Raw genomic sequence first — 24,527 nt, forward strand, 5'->3', positions numbered from 1 at the left:
TTACCAAACCTGGTAGGCAGTGCAGATTTTGCTTCCAGATAGTGTTTATTAATTCACTGATGCAGTTAGTTTCTGTTTATTTTCACAGCATATTTATATTTTAATTAATAGTTTTATGTACATTACTTGAAAAAAAAATTTTTTTTTAAAGAAAAGTGGAATCGCTTACCCTTGTGTTTCAATACAGTATTCCGGAAATAACAAACTTGCTCTCCAGTCCACCAATGCTGGCACAAAAAGTTTAATTGCAAATTTTGTGAGGCATAAATATTTTTTCCTTCAACATATTTGACTTTATTATTAGGGATGTAGAGGAAGGAAGTATGGAACTGATAAAAATAATTCATGCATTGGCTTTGGATAAATAGCCTGTGACTTGCATATACTAAGCGCTTGGTAAATATTTGACTTGAAAGAGAAAAAAGTTTGTGAAAGTCTGTACAGTGAATTAACTAACTGAGCCTTGCTCTATCGGAGCTAAATAAACATTTTCTGATTTTATCTAGGGATGGAAGAGGAGAGCCCTTCCTTCTCTTGCTCTTTCTGAGTCATAGAACTGGAAAATTGCTGTATAGCCCACAGGGAAGCAACTGCCTAAACCTTCTTAAGAAAATCAGCAAGGCCAACAATGTAAGAAAGTAAGAAGCAAATGCCAGAATAGGGTAATAACAGCCTTTAGGGTGGGTCTGTATTAGGCCAGTAAGATGTTTCTGTGCTTCTGAAGTTATTTATTTTTGGTGATGTTGTCTCTTTACTTGTTAGCAATTACAAACTTTCAGTTTATAAGTATTTGTAAGAAATACTCATTAATGCCACCCAAATAGCAATAACAGTTTTGATGCCTTCACCCCTCCCAGAGTTCTGTTTGGATTAGGATACTCATTGTTTTCCTAATATAGACCTGAGCAGAGTCAGGTCTCACTTTCTTATTGGCTAGGTGGCTTTTGGCATGGCAGATAGGAAAGCAAGAGGATATTTCTCATTTCCTGGGTTTGATCTGTGATGTGGCTGTGCCTTGAATCCCTCCAGTGACTGCTATTCCTTAACCTTCGCTCCTCCACATGTGCTTCTCTTGAAATACCACACACTGTCAAAGTCAACAATCTCTCCAAATATAGAAAGGCCAGTATTAGTCAAAGGATCATAGGTTTTATAGATATGGTTCATTTGTTCATAAATACATTAATTGATGGTGGTCAAAATCTTCAACCAGTGCATTTTTTAAAGTTGTTGAACAGTTGGAATGCTTTCTGTCCCAAATAAGAAAATCCAACTCAGCCTAGCCAAGAACATCTCTTTCTGTGGTTCTCTGTCCAGAGCAAGGAAGCCCCAGCATAGCCCTCATGAGTCTCATTGGCTCAATCATTCCCTCTGGCCAGGGATACCATGTGCTAACTGGCTTAGGCTTGTGTTCCTATAAGTAGGCACTAGCAGGAGAGATGGTATTACCCTTAGAGGAATACGGCCCGCTCCTGGACGTGTGTGTGTGTGGGGGGGCATCTTCTTCTGAAGTACTTGAATAGTATGGGGGGACAGAGTAGATACCTACACAGAAATGGGTTTTTTTTAGAAGAGAGGAAGGGGGACATAGCTGCCCAGTGAGCAAGCAAAAATAGCCACTGTAGTGGTGACGATGGTAACTTACAGTAGCCAAGAATTTGACAAGAATTCTTATAAATTATATGATTAGCCACATATTTCAATGGAGACAATTTGGATTAGCTAGAGGTTTTAAAATTAGTCATACACATTGCTAAATTTAACATAGAAAAGGAGTCTAATAGAGGATGTTATACAGATATGCAGAAAAATTCCCGATATGGTATTCCATCTTATAGGAAACTTATGGGGGGGGTGCAGAGAGGACTTTAAATTCATATGAATTATTTTGTTTCTTGTTACAGGTTTAAAAAAGATCCTTTGGTAATTTAATGGTAACATTTTGAGGGGAAACTTTAAATAGACAGCTAGGGTTAGCTTGGGATTATGCTTGAATTATCTTATTATTTCCAAGATACGTCCCCCCCCCCCGGTTGTCAAGGTGTTAGTCTCCACTCCCTTGTGGGGTCTAGTCCCCTTTCCTCCCAGAACAATTATAAAAGCATGGATGAACAGAGGCATGTTACTACTGCAGTAAATTTAAATGACAGTTTTTGTTAGTTTTCCAAAAGAAGATGCCTCATTAGTAGGGTGGGTAGTCTTTGGCAAATGAGTTGTTTATACATACAATCTATTTATTAATTTGCTGAGTATTTCTATATAAAACTGCAATTTAAGATAAATAGGTGACTCTTTGAATGAATCAAAGAAGTTACTTAAAAGCTTCTTGAAGTAAAAAATCGATATGTGAATTAGAGCTATATATCTCAGCATGGGTGAATTTCAAGTATATAAGGTTAGGCCACAAAAACAAGAAGTTGAAGAATATATATAGTCATGTTATTCATATAAAATTTAAAAACATGCAAAAACACTCATGCATTACTGGTAGGAGTACAAATTTGTACCACCTCTATAGAGTATGACAGTGTTTATTAAAGTTAACCCAGCAATTCAACTTCTAGGAATTTATCCTATAGGTGTATGAAATAATGAGTTATTCATATCATATTGTTTATAAATGCAAAAGATTGGAAGTAACCTTTCTAGTAGGACAATAGTTAAATTATGGTTTATCCATAGTGGTATACCTTGCAGATATTAGGAAAAAAGGAAAAAAAAGCAAGCGACTTCATATAATACAGGGAACAGTTTCCAATGTGGTTTTGTTTTTTTTTTTGCTGTACGCGGGCCTCTCACTGTTGTGGCCTCTCCCATTGCGGAGCACAGGCTCCGGACGCGCAGGCTCAGCGGCCATGACTCACGGGTCCAGCTGCTCCGCGGCATGTGGGATCTTCCCAGACCGGGGCACGAACCCGTGTTCCCTGCATCGGCAGGCGGACTCTCAACCACTGCACCACCAGGGAAGCCCTCCAATGTGTATTTTTAAGAGGAAAAAATAAGGGGATAGTAGAACAAAGTATATAGTATTCCTACCATTTGTGTATAAAGAGCAGGGGCAAATTAAAGTAAGTGTAACTACCTGCATATGTATAGAGTGTCTCTTTAAAGATACACACGAAACTGTTACATTAGTTGTTCAGGGGAGGGGAACTAGGTAGCAGAGGGACATGTCACTGTATATCTTTTTATAGTTTTGAATTGTGTAGTGCAGGTATTATGTATTCAAAAGAATATACAAAATTAAATTTTGTATATTTGTATACAAATATATATTTTATATATTTGTATATAAATAACCATATGAAAAACATTGTTACTGGATCATTTATGGATTCATACCTGTGGGAAAGACAAACACCACATTCAAGATAGTGGTAACCTCTAGGGAGAGAGAAAGGAGAAAGGAATCTGGGAGGAGTCAGACTGGGCTTCAGTTGCATCTGTTAATGTTTTACTGCTTAAGCTACTGTTGGGTGGAACATGGGTATTTGGCTTGCCTTTTGGGATGCCTGAAATGTTTGGTTAAGGAAAGGTACCTTTCTCACATTTCCACCTATAGCTTTTAAAACTCATCTCTCTCTAGGATTAAGTTATTTCCCTGATACTTTTAGCAGTGAGATTTTTTTTTTCAATTTTAGAGTGAGAATGAAATAGTTGGGTGATTAGAATATCTTTATAAATATTTCCATCTTTGTGGCGTCTCTTTATCAGTATTTAAAATTCTCTCTTTCAAAGTATGATCTTGTTTTACTTCAGGATTACATAGCTGATTAGAAGAGCATCTGTTACACTGTTCTACAGTTAGACAAAGTTCCCTTTAGAAAGCAATAACAGGTTGTTAGCTAATATTTAGTTGACTCATCTGTTGCTTTTGTTGTGTGGGAGACATTGTGAATTCTGGTAACCTTTGCTGTGAATGACTCAAGTCTTTCATGGCAGAAATACCTGTCTTCCATTTCACTGAAAAGCAACATCTTAGCATTACTGTAAAACAGTGACAGTCTGAAGAGTAACGTTTTGAGCTTTGGAAAAGGGGAGAAATATCTTAGTAATGCATATTCCTGACAAAGTCCATTTACCGCACTGATTGACTTATGGAGCAGCAGTTAATTTGGCTGTAACTGAGTTAAGTCACTGGAGAATCTTTAGCCTAGTTTTGAGAAAAAGTTCAGGTTTTGATATTGTGCCAAGGCTTTTTTTCCCTTCCCACTGCACTTTGATGGTGGGGTAGAGTGGAGAGGTCCAAGACTTGGAATATTTCTAATTAGAAGACCGGTTCCAACTTGATCAGTTAATAGCTTTACTTCAACAAATTAATCTCCCAGAGCCTCATGTTACCTGTATCATAGGTTTATTGTGAGGATCGAATGTGATAATGTGTTTCCTAAGCTATAATAAGGTGACTATATTTTCAAAAGTATTACGCTACTGAAATTCTAATGCTGAAGTACGTTGGCAGTTGGGTTCAAGGCAGATATCTGTGTTCTTACAAGTAAGGAAAACATGACATATTATATTATGGCCTTAAATTAGTAAGATTTTGCTGGGAGGAAAAAGGGAGAAAAATAATAGGAGATACTGCCTACTCTGAAAGAGAAAATATTTAGAGAATCAATGTTGGGACATATTTTAAAACTTTTTTTTTTTTTTGTGGTACGCGGGCCTCTCACTGTCGTGGCCTCTTCCGTTGCGGAGCACAGGGTCTGCACACGCAGGCTGAGCGGCCATGGCTCACGGGCCCAGCCGCTCCGCAGCATGTGGGATCTTCCCGGATTGGGGCATGAACCCATGACCCCTGCATCGGCAGACGGACTCTCAACCACTGCGCCACCAGGGAAGCCCAACATATTTTAAAACTTCTGAGGGAAAAATCTGTATCCAATTAAGACTGGGAAATACCAGGTTAAACGTTTGTTAGGTTTCTTTATGGCAGGGCTCTTTAGAGCCATTACTATATTAATATGTATAATGAGTTTCCAAAAGGGAGAGCAGACATCCTTCCCCAGACTCCTTGATTATGAAATCTTTTTCTGTGGAGAGTCTCCAGTCCTAGTGTTTTGTAGAGCATACTTTAGAAAGTCTATTCTAATAATTTTAGTTTTATGATTTTTTCTAGCCCATAGAAACTTAGAATCCTGAAATTAGAACATTGGAGAGGAGGCTGTGAGTTGACTCCTGATAGTCTTTGAAGGATGAGACACAACTTGAAAAAGCAGAAAACCCTAGGAGCTGGAACATAATAGTCTGGGAGCAAGAAGTAACTCCCACGGATGTCACTGTGTGAGGGCATAGGGAGTAACTGATGCTCATACAAGGTGAACATTTGCTTGGTTCCCCATCATCACTGTGTTCCATTTAAGAATTCTTGGATGGGACTTCCCTGGTGGCATAGTGGTTAAGAATCCGCCTGCCGAGCAACTAAGCCCACGCTCCACAACTACTGAGCCTGTGCTCTAGAGCCCGCGAGCCACAACTACTGAGCCTATATGCTGCAACTACTGAAGCCCATGCGCCTAGATCCCGTGCTCCACGACACGTGCACCGCAATGAGAAGCTCGCTCACTGCAATGAAGAGTAGCCCCTGCTCGCCGCAACTAGAGAAAGCCCATGTGCAGCAACGAAGACCCAACACAGCCAAAAATAAATAAATAAATTTATTAAAAAAAAAAAGGATCCGCCTGCCAATGCAGGAGACATGGGTTCAATCCCTGGTCCAGGAAGATCCCACATGCCGCGGAGCAACTAAGCCCGTGCGCCACAACTACTGAGCCTGTGCTCTAGAGTCAGTGAGCCACAACTACTGAAGCCCACGTGCCTAGAGCCCATACTCTGCAACAAGAGAAGCCACCACAATGAGAAGCCCACGCACTGCAACGAAGAGTAGCCCCCGCTCGCTGCAACTAGAGAAAGCCTGCGCGCAGCAATGAAGACCCAGCAGCCAAAAATAAATAAATTTATTAAAAAAAAAAAGAATTCTTGGACATGTGTAGTTCAGTTTAGAAAACCTGTTTTCAAAAAAGATTACTTTTGTTAACTTGTTGATTTTAATGGTGAATATCATAAACCTATCAGTTTCCTAGGGCTGCAGTAACAAAGTACCACAAACTGGGTGGCTTAAAACAACAGAAATTGTTTTGGAGTTCTGGAGGCCATAAGTCCGAAATCAAGGGTTTAGTAGGGTTACACTCCCTCCGAAGGCTTTAGGGGAGAATCTATTTCTTGCCTCTTCCAGCTTCTGGTGGCTCCTGGTGTTCCTTGGCTTGTGGTAGCAAAGCTCCATTCTCTGCTTGTATTCACATGGCCCCATTTGTGTGTGTGTGCCTGTGTTCTCTCCTTTTCTTATAAGGACACCAGTCATTAGACATGGAGCCCACCCTACATCTAGGATGATTTCATCCTGAGATCCTCAACTAAGTACACCCCCAAAGACCCTATTTCCAAATAAGATCCCATTCTGTGGATATAGTAGACGTGAGTTTGTGGGGAGGGGGACACTTTTCAACCCACTGCACTTGCCATTACAGTTTATGTGCTTTTATTTGTTTATTTATTTGGCCATGGTGCACAGCTTGTGGGATTTTAGTTCCCTGACCAGGGCTTGAACCCAGAGCCTGAACCCAGGGCCTGGCAGTGAAAGCCCTGAGTCCTAACCACTGGACCGCCAGGGAAATCCCCATGTACTTTTAGTTTTATGTTCTTAATTTCTCCCTTATGATGCAGTCATCCCTCAGTATCTGTGAGGGATTGGTTCCAGGAGTCCCTGAGGATACCAGCATCTGTGGATGCTCAAGTCCCTTATATTAAGTGACATAGTACAGTCGGCTCTCCATACCCTCAGGTTCTGCATATGGGGATAGGGAGGCTGAATGTTTATTTACTGAAAAAAATCCTAGTATAAATGGACTGTTGCAGTTCAAACCCGTGTTGTTTGTTCAAGGATCAATTGTACTTTTTGAGTAACTTTTTAAAATTTTTAAAAAAATTTTTTGTGGTAAGCGGGCCTCTCACTGTTGTGGCCTCTCCTGTTGCGGAGCACAGGCTCTGGACGCGCAGGCTCAGCGGCCATGGCTCACGGGCCCAGCCGCTCCGCGGCATGTGGGATCTTCCTGGACCAGGGCACGAACCCGTGTCCCCTTCATCGCCAGGCGGACTCTCAACCACTGCGCCACCAGGGAAGCCCTTGAGTAACTTTTAAACTGGTTTAATAGAATGAATAAAATGTCTTCTTTGGTATCTTGTATTAAAACATTGAAATCAATAGGAAGCAGGTTTTTATTAGACTGGATTTATTTTTCATATACAAGAAAAAGGTCATAGTAGCAGTGTCTGGCACATAGTAGGTGCAGGTGCTCAATAACTATTTCTTAAATATATGAATGAATTTTTAGAATAAGTCTTATTAGTATGGGGCATTCAGTCTATTATTCTTTTCAAAACTATAAGACTGTAAATTAAGGGTTCTGCTTATATGTTCAACTTCTACTATTTATGTTTTATTAAAAGGATATTTAGTATTATTATACTATGTAATATTCTTTTGAGGATTATCTTTTTAAAAATATCACATTTCACTTACCCTTTTTGGAAAAAGCACAAGTTTTTGAGACAGATCTGTCTTTGTATTTTTGCTTTGTCAGTCACTAGCTGTGTAACTTTGGGCAAGTTATTTCATCTTCCTGTGCCTCAGTTACTTGTAAAGTGTTGCTAATAATACTAGTCTTCCAGGGTTGGTGAGAGTTGGAGTCAGTATGTTTGGGTACAAAGTGGGTATGTCATGAATATTAGCTAGTGAGTTGTATACTTTAATTATGTATTATAAATCAACTAGATTTATATGTTAAAAAGTAGTAGTCATTTAAAAAAATCTGATTTCAACTTAAGTCAAATGAACCTGTTTTTACCTCTGTGCTCTTCTATGACAGAATAAGTGTTTCTATAGTTTTCGGGTAGTAGGTGAAATCCCTGTCAAGGACTTGGCACTATGTATATATATGTCTAGCAATATTATGTTGAAAATTAACCAAAGTTAGGAAATGGGTTGAACTTTGGAAGCTAGAAATCTCTGGTATTGATGGGATAGAGGAGGATGGAGCAGGTTAGTGAGATTGAAGCTTATGGGGATGGAAACTAGATGCATAGAAATTACAGCTATTATTTATTTAGTACTTATTATGTACTTGGATCTAAGTGGATAAAAGGGACAAATCAAAGAGCTGAGATAAGATTGGCTATATAGGATTAAATCAGAAAATTTAGGACTGATTAGCTAGGAATGGGGGACAGGTTTGGAAGCAATGGAGAATATATAACCCTGAATAGCAATAGCCATCCTTTCTTTATTGAGCACTTAACTGTGCCGGTCACTATGGAAAGTGCTTTACAAAGCCTACTTCATGTCACCCTTATGGAGTACGCGGTATTCTGATTTTGAATAGAAGGTTGAAGTAATTTAACTTGTTCAAGTCAAACATTTAGTAAATACCTTCGTGCAGGACCAAAGCCCAGATCTTTGTGACTGCAAAGCCCATGCTCTGTACACAGATTGCCTTCTCATGTGGAAGTGGAATTGGGTGCTTAACCCTACTCCTGAAAAAGATGAATCTGTTAATACCTATCATTGTTTTTTCCTTCTCTTTGAAATTTTTCTTAATTGAATAGAATATTAAAAAGTAAGTAAAATTTGAAAAAAAGACCAGAGTAGAATAACTTTTAATTATGGCACATTATCATTTTTATGTAAATATTTTTGTATAGCTGGAAAATGTAGAATACATATACAATTTTTGTTTGTTCTTTTCATGTTTATGAGAGCATTTCATGTAGTTTTTCTATGAGAGTCTGTTATGTTGGAATGACAATATGTTAAACTGTTCTCTGAAATTGGTCATTTAGGTTAATTGCAGTATTTGTTCTTACATAAGACACTGTAATAAACATATTTATGCACATTTTTTCATTTACTTAGTTCTAAGTTAAATTACAAGTCCAGGAACAACAAATTAAAACAAAAATGAAATAGCACCTTTAATGCTATTCTAGGACATTAATTGCCTTTTTATTGCCCTAAAATGTACTGTTGGTTTACACAGCCATGAAAAAGGAATTATTATACTAATATTCCATTAAAAGAACCAAACTGTTGGGACTTCCCTGGTGGTGCAGTGGTTAAGACTCCACACTCCCAACGCAGGGGGCCTGGGTTCTATCCCTGGTCAGGGAACTAGATCCCACATGCATGCAGCAACTGGGAGTTCGCATGCCACAACTAAGGAGCCTGCCTGCCACAACTAAGACCCAGTGTAACCAAATAAATAGATAAATATTAAAACAAAAACAAAAAAACCCAAACTGATCATGTACTCTGCCTGTTGACTTAGTTTGGAATGTCTGTGTATGTGTGAGAATTTGAATGATCTCTTTACAGTTGTTGTCATGACACCTTCCCCCTCCCTGACATTGTCTTAATTTTTATTTGAATATTTATGCAATCACACTTTTGTGATTTCTTCCACTGTTTCAAAAGTGAAGAAGTTATGCCTCTATACTTCTAATTAATTTATAATTTGATGAAATGCTCAAGTTTTAGAAAAAAGTTTAGCTATACCTTGATTGTCTGGTGATTGATTTCATTCTGTTTATTCTGCCTTCTTTATTTTTTTGGGGGGGCATCTATTATTTATAGGTGGAATGATATTCTACTCCTTATTACTCATGAGTTGAATTTTACTTGATTCCCTATGCCTTGTCTATCACCTTCCCTCCTGCTCTTGCTAATTTCTTCCTAACTTTTTGGTATGTGCTCCATAAAATTTTCTGTCACATATCTGCTGCAACTTACTGCTTTCTAAATGATTTTAGTTGTTCTGTTGTAAAGTTTGTCTTGCACTCTCTTATTTCATAACTTCTTTATTTTCTTATCATCATGAAATAGTTAATAATTTTCCTAGAACATTCACATATTTCTCAAGTGAGCGTTATTAATGTCCATTCTTTTTGTTTGCTTGTTTAATTCTTTGGGACTCGTTTTGGTGTTTCTTACCTTACAGTTACTTTGGTCCTCTTCAGAGGCCAGGAACGTCCCAGGGACCCAGGCTGCTTTCCATTGGTACTTTCCCTGGCAGCGTTAACTGGCGTATAGCAGATGCTCCATACATAAGGCCAAATGAATGAATTTGAGAGAATGCTTTGCATTTCCTATTCCAGGCCCTTATTTCATGACAGAATGTACATCAAGAGTTTCAGATAAGCCCTAATTGTTTCTTAAAGTTAGTTGGGGTTGAAAATAAGCAGAGTATGGTATAAGAGGAGACTGGTCAATGAATTGGAGTTTCATCAACCAGTTGATGAATTGGGTGATGAATTGGAGTTTAGACCCAAATGGATTCTGCCAATATTAACTGGTATTGTTGCTGTTTCCCAGTTCTGTTTCAGTTGTGCAGTTAAAGGGAAAAGGTTCCTACTAAGCCATGCTTGGAGTTTTTGTGGGTAGTTGGGACAGATGAGATTAGTACTTACTCAGTATCAATAAATTAGGTCTCAGAAAGAAGTTACTTCCTGAATTAGGGTTTAACAGTCAAGTTGACTCCTCTTAATCACATCTGATTGGTACTGGAGACTGTAGAAAACCTTATCAGAAATTAGAATGTGCTTGATTTCTACAGTTCATTTCAGCTGTGACTATAGGTTTTTCTTCCTCACTGGTTTCATATATATTTTAATGATGTTTTGATGGCAATATATCCAGTGCATTATGTTACCGTGCCATCTTTCAGAAAGCTTCTATAATTTCTTAGCTATGAATGGTTCTTTTTTTTTTAATTGAGGTATAGTTGATTTACAGTATTATATTCATTTCAGGTATACAACATAGTGATTCAAAATTTTTATAGATTTATACTCCATTTAAAGTTATTATAAAATGTTAGCTATATTCCCTGTGCTGTACAATATATCCTTGTAGATTATTTCATATTGATACACAGTTTGTACCTCTTCCTCCCCTACCTCTGTCTTGCCCCTCCCCACTTCCCTCTCCCCACTGGTAACCACTAGTTTGTTCTCTATATCTGTGAGTCTATTTCGGTTTTGTTATATTCACCAGTTTGTTTTATTTTTTAGATTCCATGTATAAGTGATGATATACAGTATTTGTCTTTCTGTCTGACTTATTTCATAGCATAATACCCTCCAGGTGCATCCATGTTGTTGTAAATGGCAAAATATCATTCCTTTTTATGGCTGAGTAATAGTCCATTGTTATATATGGATATATATATATATATATATACACACCACATCTTATTTATTCATTCATCTGTTGATGGACACTTAGGTTGCTTCCATGTCTTGGCTATTGTAAATAGCACTGCTATGAACATTGGGGTGCATGTATCTTTTTGAATTAGTGTTTTTGTTTTCTTCAGATATATACCCCAGGAGTGGGATTGCTGGATCATATGGTAGTTCTACTTTTAGTTTTCTGAGGAACCTCCATACTATTTTACATAGTGGCTGCGCCAATTTGCATTCCCACCAGCAGTGTACAAGGGTTCCCTTTTCTCCACATCCTTGCCAACATTTGTTATTTGTAGACTTTTTTTTTTTTTTTTGCGGTACGCGGGCCTCTCACTGTTGTGGCCTCTCCCGTTGCGGAGCACAGGCTCCGGACGTGCAAGCTCAGTGGCCATGGCTCACGGGCCCAGCCTCTCCGCGGCACGTGGGATCTTCCCGGACTGGGGCACGAACCTGTGTCCCCTGCATTGGCAGGCGGACTCTCAACCACTGTGCCACCAGGGAAGCCCATATTTGTAGACTTTTTGATGATAGCCATTCTGACAGGTGTGATGTGATATCTCATTGTGGTTTTGATTTGTATTTCTCTGATGATTAGCAATGTTGAGCATCTTTTCATGTGTCTATTGGCCAGCCATGGATGGTTTTGAGATTAGGTGAACTATATAAATGGTACTTACAAGAAAAGTTAGAGATTCCCTTTACATTGTAGTAGTTTAAAAATGGCACTTTTTGGAGATTAATCCTTTGTCAATTGCTTCATCTGCAAATATTTTCTCCCATTCTGAGGGTTGTCTTTTCGTCTTGTTTCTGGTTTCCTTTGCTGTGCAAAAGCTTTCAAGTTTCATTAGGTCCCATTTGTTTATTTTTGTTTTTATTTCCCTTTCTCTAGGAGGTGGGTCAAAAAGGATCTTGCTGTGATTTATGTCATAGAGTGTTCTGCTTGTGGTTTCCTCTAAGAGTTTTATAGTGTCTGGCCTTATATTTAGGATTTTTCTTTTCTTTTCTTTTCTTTTTTTAATATTTAGGTCTTTAATCCATTTTGAGTTTATTTTTGTGTATGGTGTTAGGGAGTGTTCTAATTTCATTCTTTTACATGTAGCTGTCCAGTTTTCCCAGCACCACTTATTGAAGAGGCTGTCTTTTCTCCATTGTATATTCTTTCCTCCTTTATCAAAGATAAGGTGACCATATGTGCGTGGGTTTATATCTGGGCTTTCTATCCTGTTCCATTGATCTATATTTCTGTTTTTGTGCCAGTACCATACTGCCTTGATTACTGTAGCTTTGTAGTATAGTCTGAAGTCAGGGAGCATGATTCCTCCAGCTCCGTTTTTCTTTCTCAAGATTGCTTGGGCTATTTGGGGTCTTTTGTGTTTCACAGATTGCCAACAAACACATGAAAGGATGCTCAACGTCACTAATCATTAGAGAAATGCAAATCAGAACTGCAATGAGGTATTACCTCACACCAGTCAGAATGGCCATCATGAGAAAATCTACAAACAGTAAATGCTGGAGAGGGTGTGGAGAAAAGGGAACCCTCTTGCACTGTTGTTGGGAATGTAAATTGATACAGCCCCTATGGAGAACAGTATGGAGGTTCCTTTAAAAACTAAAAATAGAACTACCATACCACCCTGCAATCCCACTACTGGGCACATACCCTGCGAAAACCATAATTCAAAAAGAGTCATGTACCACAATGTTCATTGTAGCACTATTTGCAGTAGCCAGGATATGGAAGCAACCTAAGTGTCCATAAACAGATGAATGGATAAAGAAGAAGTGGCACATATAATATAATGGAATATTACTCAGCCATAAAAAGAAACGAAACTGAGTTATTTGTAGTGAGGTGGGTGGACCTAGAATCTATCATACAGAGTGAATTAAGTCAGAAAGAGAAAAACAAATACTGTATGCTAACACATGTACATGGAATGTAAGAAAAAAAATGGTTCTGAAGAACCTAGGGGCAGGACAGGAATAAAGACGCAGTCGTAGAGAATGGACTTGAGGACACGGGAAAGGGGGAGGGTAAGCTGGGACGAAGTGAGAGAGTGGTATGGACATATATACACTACCAAATGTAAAACAGATAGATAGTGGGAAGCAGCTGCATAGCACAGGGAGATCAGCTTGGTGCTTTGTGACCACCTGGAGGGGTGGGATAGGGAGGGTGGGAGGGAGACGCAAGAGGGAGGGGATATGGGGATATATGTATATACATATAGCTGATTCACTTTGTTATACAGCAGAAACTAACACACCATTGTAAAGCATTATACTCCAATAAAGATGTTTTTTTAAAAAATGGCACTTTTACTTTATGATTCCCTGATAATCCTTTGTGTTAGACTATGTTGCGGTTGAACATTTGCTCGTGTGCTGGGAAGATTTGTATTGTGGGAGTATTGTGAAAGTTAAGAAAGGATCTGGGCGGGTCCCAGAATCAGCTTCGCGAAGGCTCTCGGCCTCTCGGCCGTGCCGCGGCCCGCAGGCACCCGGCACATGCCCGCCCCTCCGTCACAATGCCCAAGAGGAAGGTCAGCTCCGCCGAGGAGGAGCCCGAGAGGAGATCGGTGAGGTGGTCAGTTAAACCGGCTCCCGCAAAAGTGGAAACGAAGCCAAAAAAGGCAGCAGGAAAGGATAAATCTTCAGCCAAAAAAGTGCAGACAAAAGGGAAAAGGGGAGCAAAGGGAAAACAGGCTGAAGTGGCTAACCAAGAGACTAAAGAAGACTTACCTGCAGAAAACAGAGAAACTAAAAATGAGAAGAGCCCAGACTCTGATGAAGCAGGAGAGAAAGAAGCAACTCTGATTCATATCACACATCCGGTCCTATCAGCGGTCCCTGTCTCCCTGCTTGTACAATCCAGAGGAATATTCTTACCAACTATTTTGTAAATGCAAGTGTTTTAGTAGCTCTAGAAACAGTTTTAAAAAGGAGGGAATCCCACCTTATCCCATTTTTTAAGTGTAAATGCTTTTTTTTTAAGAGGTGAAATCATTTGCTGGTTGTTTTTTGGTACAACCAGAAAATAGTGGGATATTGAATATGGAAGGCTTTGATTATCTTGGGTGTCAGCTTAACATTCCACAGATGAGGGGTAGCTTTTATATCCTATAATACAAAGCATACTAAATGGCAGTTTGGAGTCAGTTGTGCATTTAATGTCTTAAACACTTGAAATTACTTCTTTTCCCATGTTGTTTTTGGTTGAATTGTTTCCTAAAGCAAACCACTCACTCCCTGATCTTGGCTCTCCTGGTCAGAATTTTGTGTACTCTGTAACATCTTTGGTTGTGGTAGTCCAGTTCTTCTCATAACTTTGTTAATGTGCTCTGAACGATTGACAATTTGAGTATGTAGTGTATATGATATTAAATTGTGAATTAGTGGGACTTACGATGTAACAGCATATCAGTATTTGAAGATATTGGTACTTGATACCCTGTCAAGGAAAATTTGCCTCCAAATTTTAAGCTGGAAAGTCACTGGAATAACTGTTCAGAAAAGAATCACAACTACATGATTTTTTAGATTTTTGGTACGTATGTTAAGAAATGTATACAATTTAGGAACTTCCCTGGTGGCACAGTGGTTAAGAATCTGCCTGCCAATGCAGGGGACACGGGTTCAAGCCCTGGTCCGGGAAGATCCCATGTGCCTCGGAGCGACTAATCCTGTGCACCACAACTACTGAGCCTGCACTCTAGAGCCCGTGCGCCACAACTGCTGAGTCCGTGTGCCACAATTACTGAAGCCCACGCGCCTGGACCCCATGCTCTGCAACAAGAGAAGCCACCACAGTGAGAAGCCTGCGCACAGCAAAGAAGAGTAGCCCCCGCTCGCCGCAACTAGAGAAAGCCTGTGCCCAGCAGCAAAGATCCAACACAGCCAAGAAAAAAAAGAATCGTATACAATTTAAATGTCTGTGCTGATCCTCAAAACAACCAGTAAAATCTCAATTATGAAAAAAAAAAAGGAAGGGATCTGGACAAAATGGAAGGTGAACTTAGGTGGTAAGTTACATTCTTGAAAGGGACTGAGTTCGGACTCTGATTTAAACACTTTTCTTTGAGTCTTATTTAACAAAGACTTTTTCTTCCATTGTGAAATATCTGTATAATCTAACCTTAAATTTAATATTATTAACTAAAATATTTAAGCAAAGTAGTAAATGCTTAAAAAATTCAAAATAATGAGGAACCACCCCATCCCCTGTCCACCCCTCTCAGCTGCAGGGGGTTTCATGGGGCAGAAGATCCCTTCACTCATTGTCTTGGTTAGCTTGGTGGGGAAAAAAATGTTAAATTGTTGAAAACCATTGGACCCGATGATCTGTAAGGTTCTCTTTAGTTCTAAAATTCTAAACTTCTTATTGTTAAATCGTCAAGAGCACATACTAAGTGAGGAGCAAACAATGTGTCTTTTTTTTTCTTTTAGAAAAAATAATTATCTCATTCCTCCCGTGATTAAAAACCTGCAGTGGTTCCTAGTCCTTGGGGGTTTTTAAAGGATGGTCAGGCTCGGCTCCTTCCTAAGTCCCAGATCAAGCAGGAAAGTCTATTGAGATTGGAATAATGAGAATAATTCTTTGTTTAAAATAATGTTTTAAATACAAGGAGTTTAAAATATCAATGCTGAGTTTCAATTTGGAAATAGTAAAAAATATTATATTAGTCTGCCAGCGCTGCCATAACAAAAATATTGCAGACCGAATGGCTTTGACAACAGAAATTTATTTTCTCACAGTCTAGAGGCTAAAAGTCTGAGATTAAGGTTTGGTTTCTTCTGAGGCCTCTCTCCTTAGCATGCAGATGGCTGCCTTCTCTCACTGTCCTCACATGGTTTCCTGTGTGTACCTCTGCTGTTTCTCTGTGTATCCATATTTCCTCCTAAAGGCACACTTGTCAGGTTGGATCAGGACCTACCCCAACTGTTTCATTTTAACTTAGTCATCTCTTTAAAGGCCTTATTTCCAAATACTATCACATTCTGAGGTACTAGGGATTAGGACTTCAACATATGAATTTGGGGAGAGACACAATTCAGCTCATGAAGGATTTCTTGTTATCATTACCCTTGATTTTCAGCTGGTAATTATGAAGATTGCCAGGGAAAGCTCTTTGATATTGGTCTTACAAACTATGTTCTAATTTAGAAGAGAACATTTTCTTCCTGAAAAACTAAAACTCTAAATCACTTATTTAAAATTGAAAAACAAATTTTTTTTGAAAAGTAATACATGTATATGTTAAAATGTCAAATAGTGCTAAGAGGTCTATTTATAAAACAATTTCCTACCCCCACTTTCAACTCTTAGCTGTTTCTTCTTGTATTTATCTTTTAAAAAAATTTTTTAATTTTTTATTTATTTTATTTTAATTTATTTAATTTATTTTATTTTTGGCTGCATTGGGTCTCCATTGCTGCACACGGGCTTTCTCTAGTTGCGGCGAGCAGGGGCTACTCTTCATTGCAGTGTGGTGGCTTCTCTTGTTGCAGAGCACGGGCTCTAGGCATGCAGGCTTCAGTAGTTGTAGCACGTGGGCTCAATAGTTGTGGCTCGCGGGCGGTAGAGCACAGGCTTAGTAGTTGTGGCACACAGGCTTTGTTGCTCCACGGCATGTGGGATCTTCCTGGACGAGGTCTCAAACCCGTGTCCCCTGCGTTGGCAGGTGGATTCTTAACCACTGTGCCACCAGGGAAGCCCTGTTGTTTTAAAACTTCCACATTTCTAATTGATAATGCATGCATAAAAGTTATCTTAATTCTTGTTGACAGACTTTTTGTTAAATTCTTATTATGGTTGATGAGGATTTTAGTTCGTTCTTAAGTTATTTTTATATTGAGGTATAGTTGATTTACAGTATTATATTAGTTTCCAATGTACAACATAGTGATTCAAAATTTTTATAGATTATACTTCATTTATAGTTATTATAAAATATTGGTCATATTCTCTGTGCTGTATAACATATCCTTGTAGCTTATTTATTTTATGCATAGTAGTTTGTACCTCTTTATCCCCTATCCCTATCTTACCCTTACCCAATTCCCTCTCCTCACTGGTAACCACTGGTTTGTTCTCTTTATCTGTGAGTTTGTTTCTTTTTTGTTATATTCACTAGTTTTATTTTATTAAAATTAAAAAAAAATTTTATTGAAGTATACTTGATTTACAATACTGTGTTAGTTTTAGGCATATAGCAAAGTGTTGTGGATATATATATATACATATATTCTTTTTCAGATTCTTTTCCATTGTAAGTTATTATAAGATATTGAGTATAGTTCCCTGTGCTGTACAGTAAATCCTTGTTGTTTATCTATTTTATATATAGTGGTATCTGTTAATCCCATACTCCTAATTTATCCCTTCCCATCCTTTCCCCTTGGATAACCATAAGTTTGTTTTCTATGTCTGTGAATCTGTTTCTGTTTTTTAAAAAAGTTCATTTTTATTATTTTTCGATTCCACATACAAGTGATGTCGTATAATATTTGTCTTTCTCTGTCTGACTTCATTCAATATGATAATCTCTAAGTCCATCCATGTTGCTGCAAATGGCATTATTTTATTCTTTTTTATGGCTGAGTAATGTTCCTGTGTGTGTGTGTGTGTGTGTGTGTGTGTGTGTGTGTGTGTGTATGTGTGTGTGTGTATCACATCTTCTTTATCCATTCATCTGTTGATGGACACTTAGCTTGCTTCCATGTCTTGGCTATTGTAAATAGTGCTGCTATGAACGTTGGGGTGCATGTATCTTTTCTTCTTTTTAAAAATTTTTTCTGGCCTTTTGGGAACAGTGTCATCTTAGGAGGAACTTGCCTTTCTCCTCTTATGCTTTTTTTTTAAAAAAATAAATTTATTTATTTATTTTTGGCTGCGTTGGGTCTTCGTTGCTGTGTGTGGGCTTTCTCTAGTTGCAGTGAGCGGGGGCTACTCTTCATTGCGGTGCACAGGCTTCTCATTGCGGTGGCTTCTGTTGTTGCGGAGCATGGCCTCTAGGCGTGTGGGCTTCAGTAGTTGTGGCGCATGGGCTTAGCTGCTCTGCGGCATGTGGGATCTTCCCGGACCAGGGCTCGAACCTGTGTCTCCTACATTGGCAGGCGGATTCTTAACCACTGTGCCACCAGGGAAGTCTGCATGTATCTTTTTGAATTAGAGTTTTCATCTTTTCTGGATGTATGCCTAGGAGTGGGATTGCTGGATCATATGGTAGTTCAATTTTTAGTTGTTTTAGGACCCTCCTACTATTTTTCATGGTGGCTGCACTGATCTACAGTCCCACTAGCAGTGTAAGAGGGTTCCCTTTTCTCCGCACCCTCTCCTGCATTTATTATTTGTAGATGTTTTGATGATGGCCATTGTGACTGGTGTGAGGTGATACCTCATTGCAGTTTTGAATTGCATTTCTCTAATGATTAGTGATGTTGAGCATCTTTTCATGTGCCTATTGGCCATCTGTGTCTTCTTTGGAGAAATTTCTATTTAGGTCTTCTGCCATTGTTTGATTGGCTTGTTTATATATATATATATATAGGCTTGTTTATGTTTTTGATATTGAGAGAGCTGTTTGTATAGTTTGGAAATTAAGCCCTTATTGGTCTTATCATTTGAAGATATTTTCTCCCAGTGCTTAGGTTGTCTTTTCATTTCCTTTGCTGTTCAAAAGTGTATACGTTTGATTAGGTCCCATTTGTTTATTTTTGCTTTTATTTCTTTTGCCTTGGGCTGATCTAAGAAAATATTGCCATGATTTATGTCAAAGAATATTTTGCCTATGTTCTCTGCTAGGGAGTTTTATGATATTATGTCTTGTATTTAAGTCTTTAAGCCATTTAGAGTTTACTTTTGTGTATGGTGTGAGGGAGTGTTTGAACTTCATTGATTTACATGAAGCTGTCTGGCTTTCCCAACACCACTTGCTGAGGAGACTGTCTGTCTGACTTACTTCACTAAGCATAATAACCTCCAGGTCAAAGATTTTAGTTCTTTTGTACCTTTTCCTCTACACCCTCGTTCTCCTAATATAATTATGTCACACTTTAAAAAAAATCCATATTTGGTGTTTTCATAATTGTGACTGTGTAAAAACTATCTGCTAAGCCAATACTATGACTATATTTACTTATAGAACTTTTCATTTTTCCTGGAGTTATTAATTTACCTCACTTTTTCATTTGCTTAGTTTTCTTCTAACCTAAGGTTAAATTCTCCACATCTTCAAATGCTTCTGTAAGATCTTTCTCAATGTAACATTACGTACTTTCAAACCTGTCAGATAATTTATCTGTCTATTCTTTTTTCTCCCTAGAAATAACCGTCCTGGATCCTCTGCGACATTTCTGTCTGGATTTGTTGCCTTCCAGCCTTCTACACAGCTGTTACCTATGACTTTGCTTCATTACCTTATTGGGGATTCTCTTCTTTTTCTCCTATATTGGATCCCTTCTTACTGAATACCATCTTGGTTTCTTTTTACTTATTTATTATTTAAAGAAAAATTTTTTTATTTTTAATTTTCTTTTTGAATTTTATTTTTTATACAGCAGGTTCTTATTAGTTACCCATTTTATACATATTAGTGTGTACATGTCAATCCCAATCTCGCAATTCATCACACCACCCCCTCCCCACTACTTTCCCCCCTTGGTAGCCATAAGTTTGTTCTCTACATGTGTGTCTCAATTTCTGCCCTGCAAACCAGTTCATCTGTACCATTTTTCTAGGTTCCACATATATGCGTTAATATATGATATTTGTTTTTCTCTTTCTGACTTACTTCACTGTGTAAGACAGTCTCTAGATCCATCCACGTCTCTACAAATGACCCAATTTCGTTCCTTTTTATGGCTGAGTAATATTCCATTGTATATATGTACTACATCTTCTTTATCCATTCGTCTGTCGATGGACATTTAGGTTGCTTCCATGACCTGGCTGTTGTAAATAGTGTTGCAATGAACATTGGGGTGTATATGTCTTTTTGAATTATGGTTTTCTCTGGGTATATGCCCAGTAGTCGGATTGCCTGGGTCATATGGTAATTCTATTTTTAGTTTTTTAAGGAACCTCCATACTGTTCTCCATAGTGGCTGTATCAATTTACATTCCCACCAACAGTGAAAGAGGGTTCCCTTTTCTCCACACCCTCTCCAGCATTTGTTGTTCATAGATATTCTGATGATGCCCATTCTAAATGGTGTGAGGTGATACCTCATTGTAGTTTTGATTTGCATTTCTCTAATCATTAGTGATGTTGAGCAGCTTTTCATGTGCTGCTTGGCCATCTGTATGTCTTCTTTGGAGAATGTCTATTTAGGTCTTCTGCCTATTTATTTATTTATTTATGGCTGTGTTGGGTCTTTGTTGCTGTGTGCGAGCTTTCTCTAACTGTGTTGAGTGGGGGCTACTCTTCACTGCAGTGTGTGGGCTTCTTATTATGGTGGCTTCCCTTGTTGGGGAGCATGGGCTCTAGGCACGCGGGCTTCAGTAGTTGTGGCACGTGGGCTCCGTAGTTGTGGCACGCGGGCTTTGGTATTTGTGGCTTGCAGGCTCTAGAGTGCAGGCTCAGTAGTTGTGGCGCACAGGCTTAGTTGCTCCGTGGCATGTGGGATCCTTCTGGACCAGGGCTCGAACCTGTGTCCCCTGCATTGACAGGTGGATTCTTAACCCCTGTGCCACCAGGGAAGTCCCTTCTGCCCATTTTTTGATTGGGTTATTTGTTTTTTTAATATTGAGCTGCATGAGCTGTTTATATATTTTGGAGATTAATCCTTTGTCCGTTGATTTGTTTGCAACTATTTTCTCCTATTCTGAGGGTTGTCTCTTCGTCGTCTGTAGTTTCCTTTGCTTTGCAAAAGCTTTTAAGTTTCATTAGGTCCCATTTGTTTATTTTTGGTTTTATTTCCATTACCTTAGGAGGTGGATCAAAGATCTTGCTGTGATTTATGTCAAAGTGTTTTTCCTATGTTGTCCTCCAGTAGTTTTATAGTGTCCAGTCTTACATTTAGGTCTCTAATCCATTTTGAGTTTATTTTTGTGTATGGTGTTAGGGAGTGTTCTAATTTCATTCTTTTACATGTAGCTGTCCAGTTTTCCCAGCACCACTTATTGAAGAGACTGTCTTTTCCCCATTGTATATCCTTGCCTCCTTTGTCATAGATTAGTTGACCATAGGTGCATGGGTTTATCTCTGGGTTTTCTATCCTGTTCCATTGATCTATATTTCTGTTTTTGTGCCAGTACCATATTGTCTTGATTACTGTAGCTTTGTAGTATAGTCTGAAGTCAGGGAGTCTGATTGCTCCAGCTCCATTTTTCTTTCTCAAGATTGCTTTGGCTATTTGGGGTCTTTTGTGTCTCCATACAAATTTTAAGATTCCTTGTTCTAGTTCTGTGAAAAATGCCACTGGTAATTTGATAGGATTGCATTGAATCTGTAGACTGCTTTGAGTAGTATAGTCATTTTCACAATATTGATTCTTTCAGTCCAAGAACATGGTATATCTCTCCATCTGATTGTGTTGTCTTTGATTTCTTTCATCAGTGTCTTATAGTTTTCTGAGTACACGTCTTTTACCTCCTGAGGTAGGTTTATTCCTAGGTATTTTATTCTTTTTGTTGAAATGGTGAATGGGAGTGTTTCCTTAATTTCTCTTTCTGATGTTTCATTGTTAGTGTATAGGAATGTAAGAGATTTCTGTGCATTAATTTTGTATCCTGCTACTTTACCAAATTCATATATTAGCTCTAGTAGTTTTCTGGTAGAGCCTTTAGGATTCTTTATGTATAGTCTCATGTCATCTGCAAACAGTGACAGTTTTACTTCTTCTTTTCCAATTTGTATTCCTTTTATTTCTTTTTCTTCTCTGATTGCCATGGCTAGGACTTCCAAAACTATGTTGAATAATAGTGGTGAGAGTGGACATACTTGTCTTGTTCCTGATCTTAGAGGGAATGCTTTCAGTTTTTCACCATTGAGAATATGTTTGCTGTGGGTTTGTTGTATATGGCCTTTATTATGTTGAGGTAGGTTCCCTCTATGCCCACTTTCTGGAGAGTTTTTATCCTAAATGGTGTTGAATTTTGTCAAAATCCTTTTCTGCATCTATTGAGATGATCATATGGTTTTTCTCCTTCAATTTGTTAATATGGTGTATCACATTGATTGATTTGCATATATTGCAAGAATCCTTGCATCCCTGGGATAAATCCCACTTGATCATGGTGTATGATCCTTTTAATGTACTGTTGGATTCTGTTTGCTAGTATTTTGTTGAGGATTTTTGCATCTATGTTCATCAGTGATATTGGTGTGTAATTTTCTCTTTTTGTAGTATCTTTGTCTGCTTTTGGTATCATGGTGATGGTGGCCTCATAGAAGGACTTTGGGAGTGTTCCTTCCTCTGCAAATTTTTGGAAGAGATTGAGAAGGATGGGTGTTAGCTCTTCCTTTTCTAAATGTTTGATAGAATTCACCTGTGAAGCCATCTGGTCCTGGACTTTTGTTTGTTGGAATATTTTTAACCACAGTTTCAATTTCATTACTTGTGATTGGTCTGTTTGTATTTTCTGTTTCTCCCTGGTTCAGTATTGGAAGGTTATACCTTTCTAAGAATTTGTCCATTTCATCCAGGTTTTCTATTTTTATTGGCACAGAGTTGCTTGTAGTAGTCTCTTGTGATGCTTTGTATATCTGCAGTGTCTGTTGTAACTTCTCCTTTTTCTTTTCTAATTTTATTGATTTGAGTCCTCTCCCTCTTTTTCTTGATGAGTCTGGGTAAAGGTTTATCAATTTTGTTTTTCTTCTCAAAGAACCAGCTTTTAATTTTATTGATTGCTATTGTTTTCTTTGTTTCTGTTTCACTTATTTCTGCTCTGATCTTTTTGATTTTTTCCCTTCTACTAACTTCGGGTTTTGTTTGTTCTTCTTTCTTTAGTTCCTTCAGGTGTAAGGTTAGATGGTTTATTTGAGATTTTTCTAGTTTCTTGAGGTAGGCTTGTATTGGTATAAACTTCCCTCTTAGAACTGCTTTTGCTGCATCCCATAGGTTTTGGATCATCGTGTTTTCGTTGCAGTTTGTCTCTAGGTATTTTCTGATTTCCTCTTTGATTTCTTCAGTGATTTCTTGGTTATTTGGTAACGTATTGTTTAGCCTCCATGTGTTTGTGTTTTTTACGTTTTTTTCCCTGTAATTGATTTATAATCTCATAGTGTTGTGGTCAGAAAAGAAGCTTGATATGATTTCAATTTTCTTAAATTTACCAAGGCTTGATTTCTGACCCAAGATGTGATCTATCCTGGAGAATGTTCTGTGTGCACTTGAGAAGAAAGTGTAATCTGCTGTTTTTCGATGGAATGTCCTATAAATATCAATTAAATCTATCTGGTCTGTTGTGTCATTTAAAGCTTGTGTTTCCTTATTAATTTTCTGTCTGGATGATCTGTCAATTGGTGTAAGTGAGGTGTTCAAATCCCCTACTATTACTGTGTTACTGTCAATTTCCTGTTTTATAGCTGTTAGCAGTTGCTTCATGTATTGAGATGTTCCTATGTTGGGTGCATATATATGTATAATTGTTATATCTTCTTCTTGGATTGATCCCTTGATCATTATGTAGTGTCGTTCCTTGTCTCTTGTAACATTCTTTTTTTTTTTTTTAACATTCTTTATTTAAAAGTCTATTTTATCTCATGTGAGCATTGCTACTCCAGCTTTCTTTTGATTTTCATTTGCATGGAATATGTTTTTCCATCCCCTCACTTTCAGTCTCTATGTGTCCCTAGGTTTGAAGTGGGTCTCTTGTAGACAGCATATATATGGGTCTTGTTTTTTTTGTTTTTAAAATTTATTTATTTTATTTATTTATTTTTGGCTGCATTGGGTCTTTGTTGCTGCGCGCAGGCTTTCTCTAGTTGTGGTGCACAGGGGCTACTCTTCTTTGCTGTGCATGGTTTTCTCATTGCGGTAGCTTCTCTTGTTGCAGAGCACGGGCTCTAGGCACACGGGCTTCAGTAGTTGTGACACTCGGGCTCTAGAGCGCAGGCTCAGTAGTTGTGGCACACGGGCTTAATTGCTGTGTGGCATGTGGGATCTTCCTGGACTAGGGCTCGAACCCGTGTTCCCTGCATTGCCAGGCGGATTCTTAACCACTGTGTCACCAGGGAAGCCGTGGGTCTTATTTTTGTATCCATTCAGTGAGCCTGTGTCTT

At 38.3% G+C, this 24,527-nt stretch overlaps 2 protein-coding genes across 6 annotated transcripts in view; both read left to right on the top strand.

Moving 5' to 3' along the window:
• PRKAA1 (protein kinase AMP-activated catalytic subunit alpha 1) overlaps positions 1 to 24,527 on the top strand; it is a 46,431-nt gene that overhangs the window by 853 nt on the left and 21,051 nt on the right. The window contains exon 2 of one of the 5 annotated variants that reach the window (XM_033421212.2): positions 507 to 638. The exons of 3 other annotated variants lie outside the window; for them this stretch is intronic. The gene's annotated coding sequence lies outside the window, so the exon portion shown is untranslated. The remainder of the gene's footprint in view (positions 1 to 506; positions 639 to 24,527) is intronic. One more of the 5 variants, XM_033421211.2, reaches the window with a different exon arrangement.
• On the top strand, positions 13,566 to 19,409 carry LOC117199976 (non-histone chromosomal protein HMG-14-like). Its single transcript, XM_033421217.2, has one exon. It carries the CDS (start codon positions 13,830 to 13,832, stop codon positions 14,202 to 14,204), a length of 375 nt encoding a protein of 124 aa, XP_033277108.1. The 5' UTR covers positions 13,566 to 13,829; the 3' UTR covers positions 14,205 to 19,409.

Source organism: Orcinus orca, chromosome 3, assembly GCF_937001465.1.
Source record: "Orcinus orca chromosome 3, mOrcOrc1.1, whole genome shotgun sequence".
In the NCBI taxonomy this organism is placed as follows: domain Eukaryota; kingdom Metazoa; phylum Chordata; class Mammalia; order Artiodactyla; family Delphinidae; genus Orcinus; species Orcinus orca.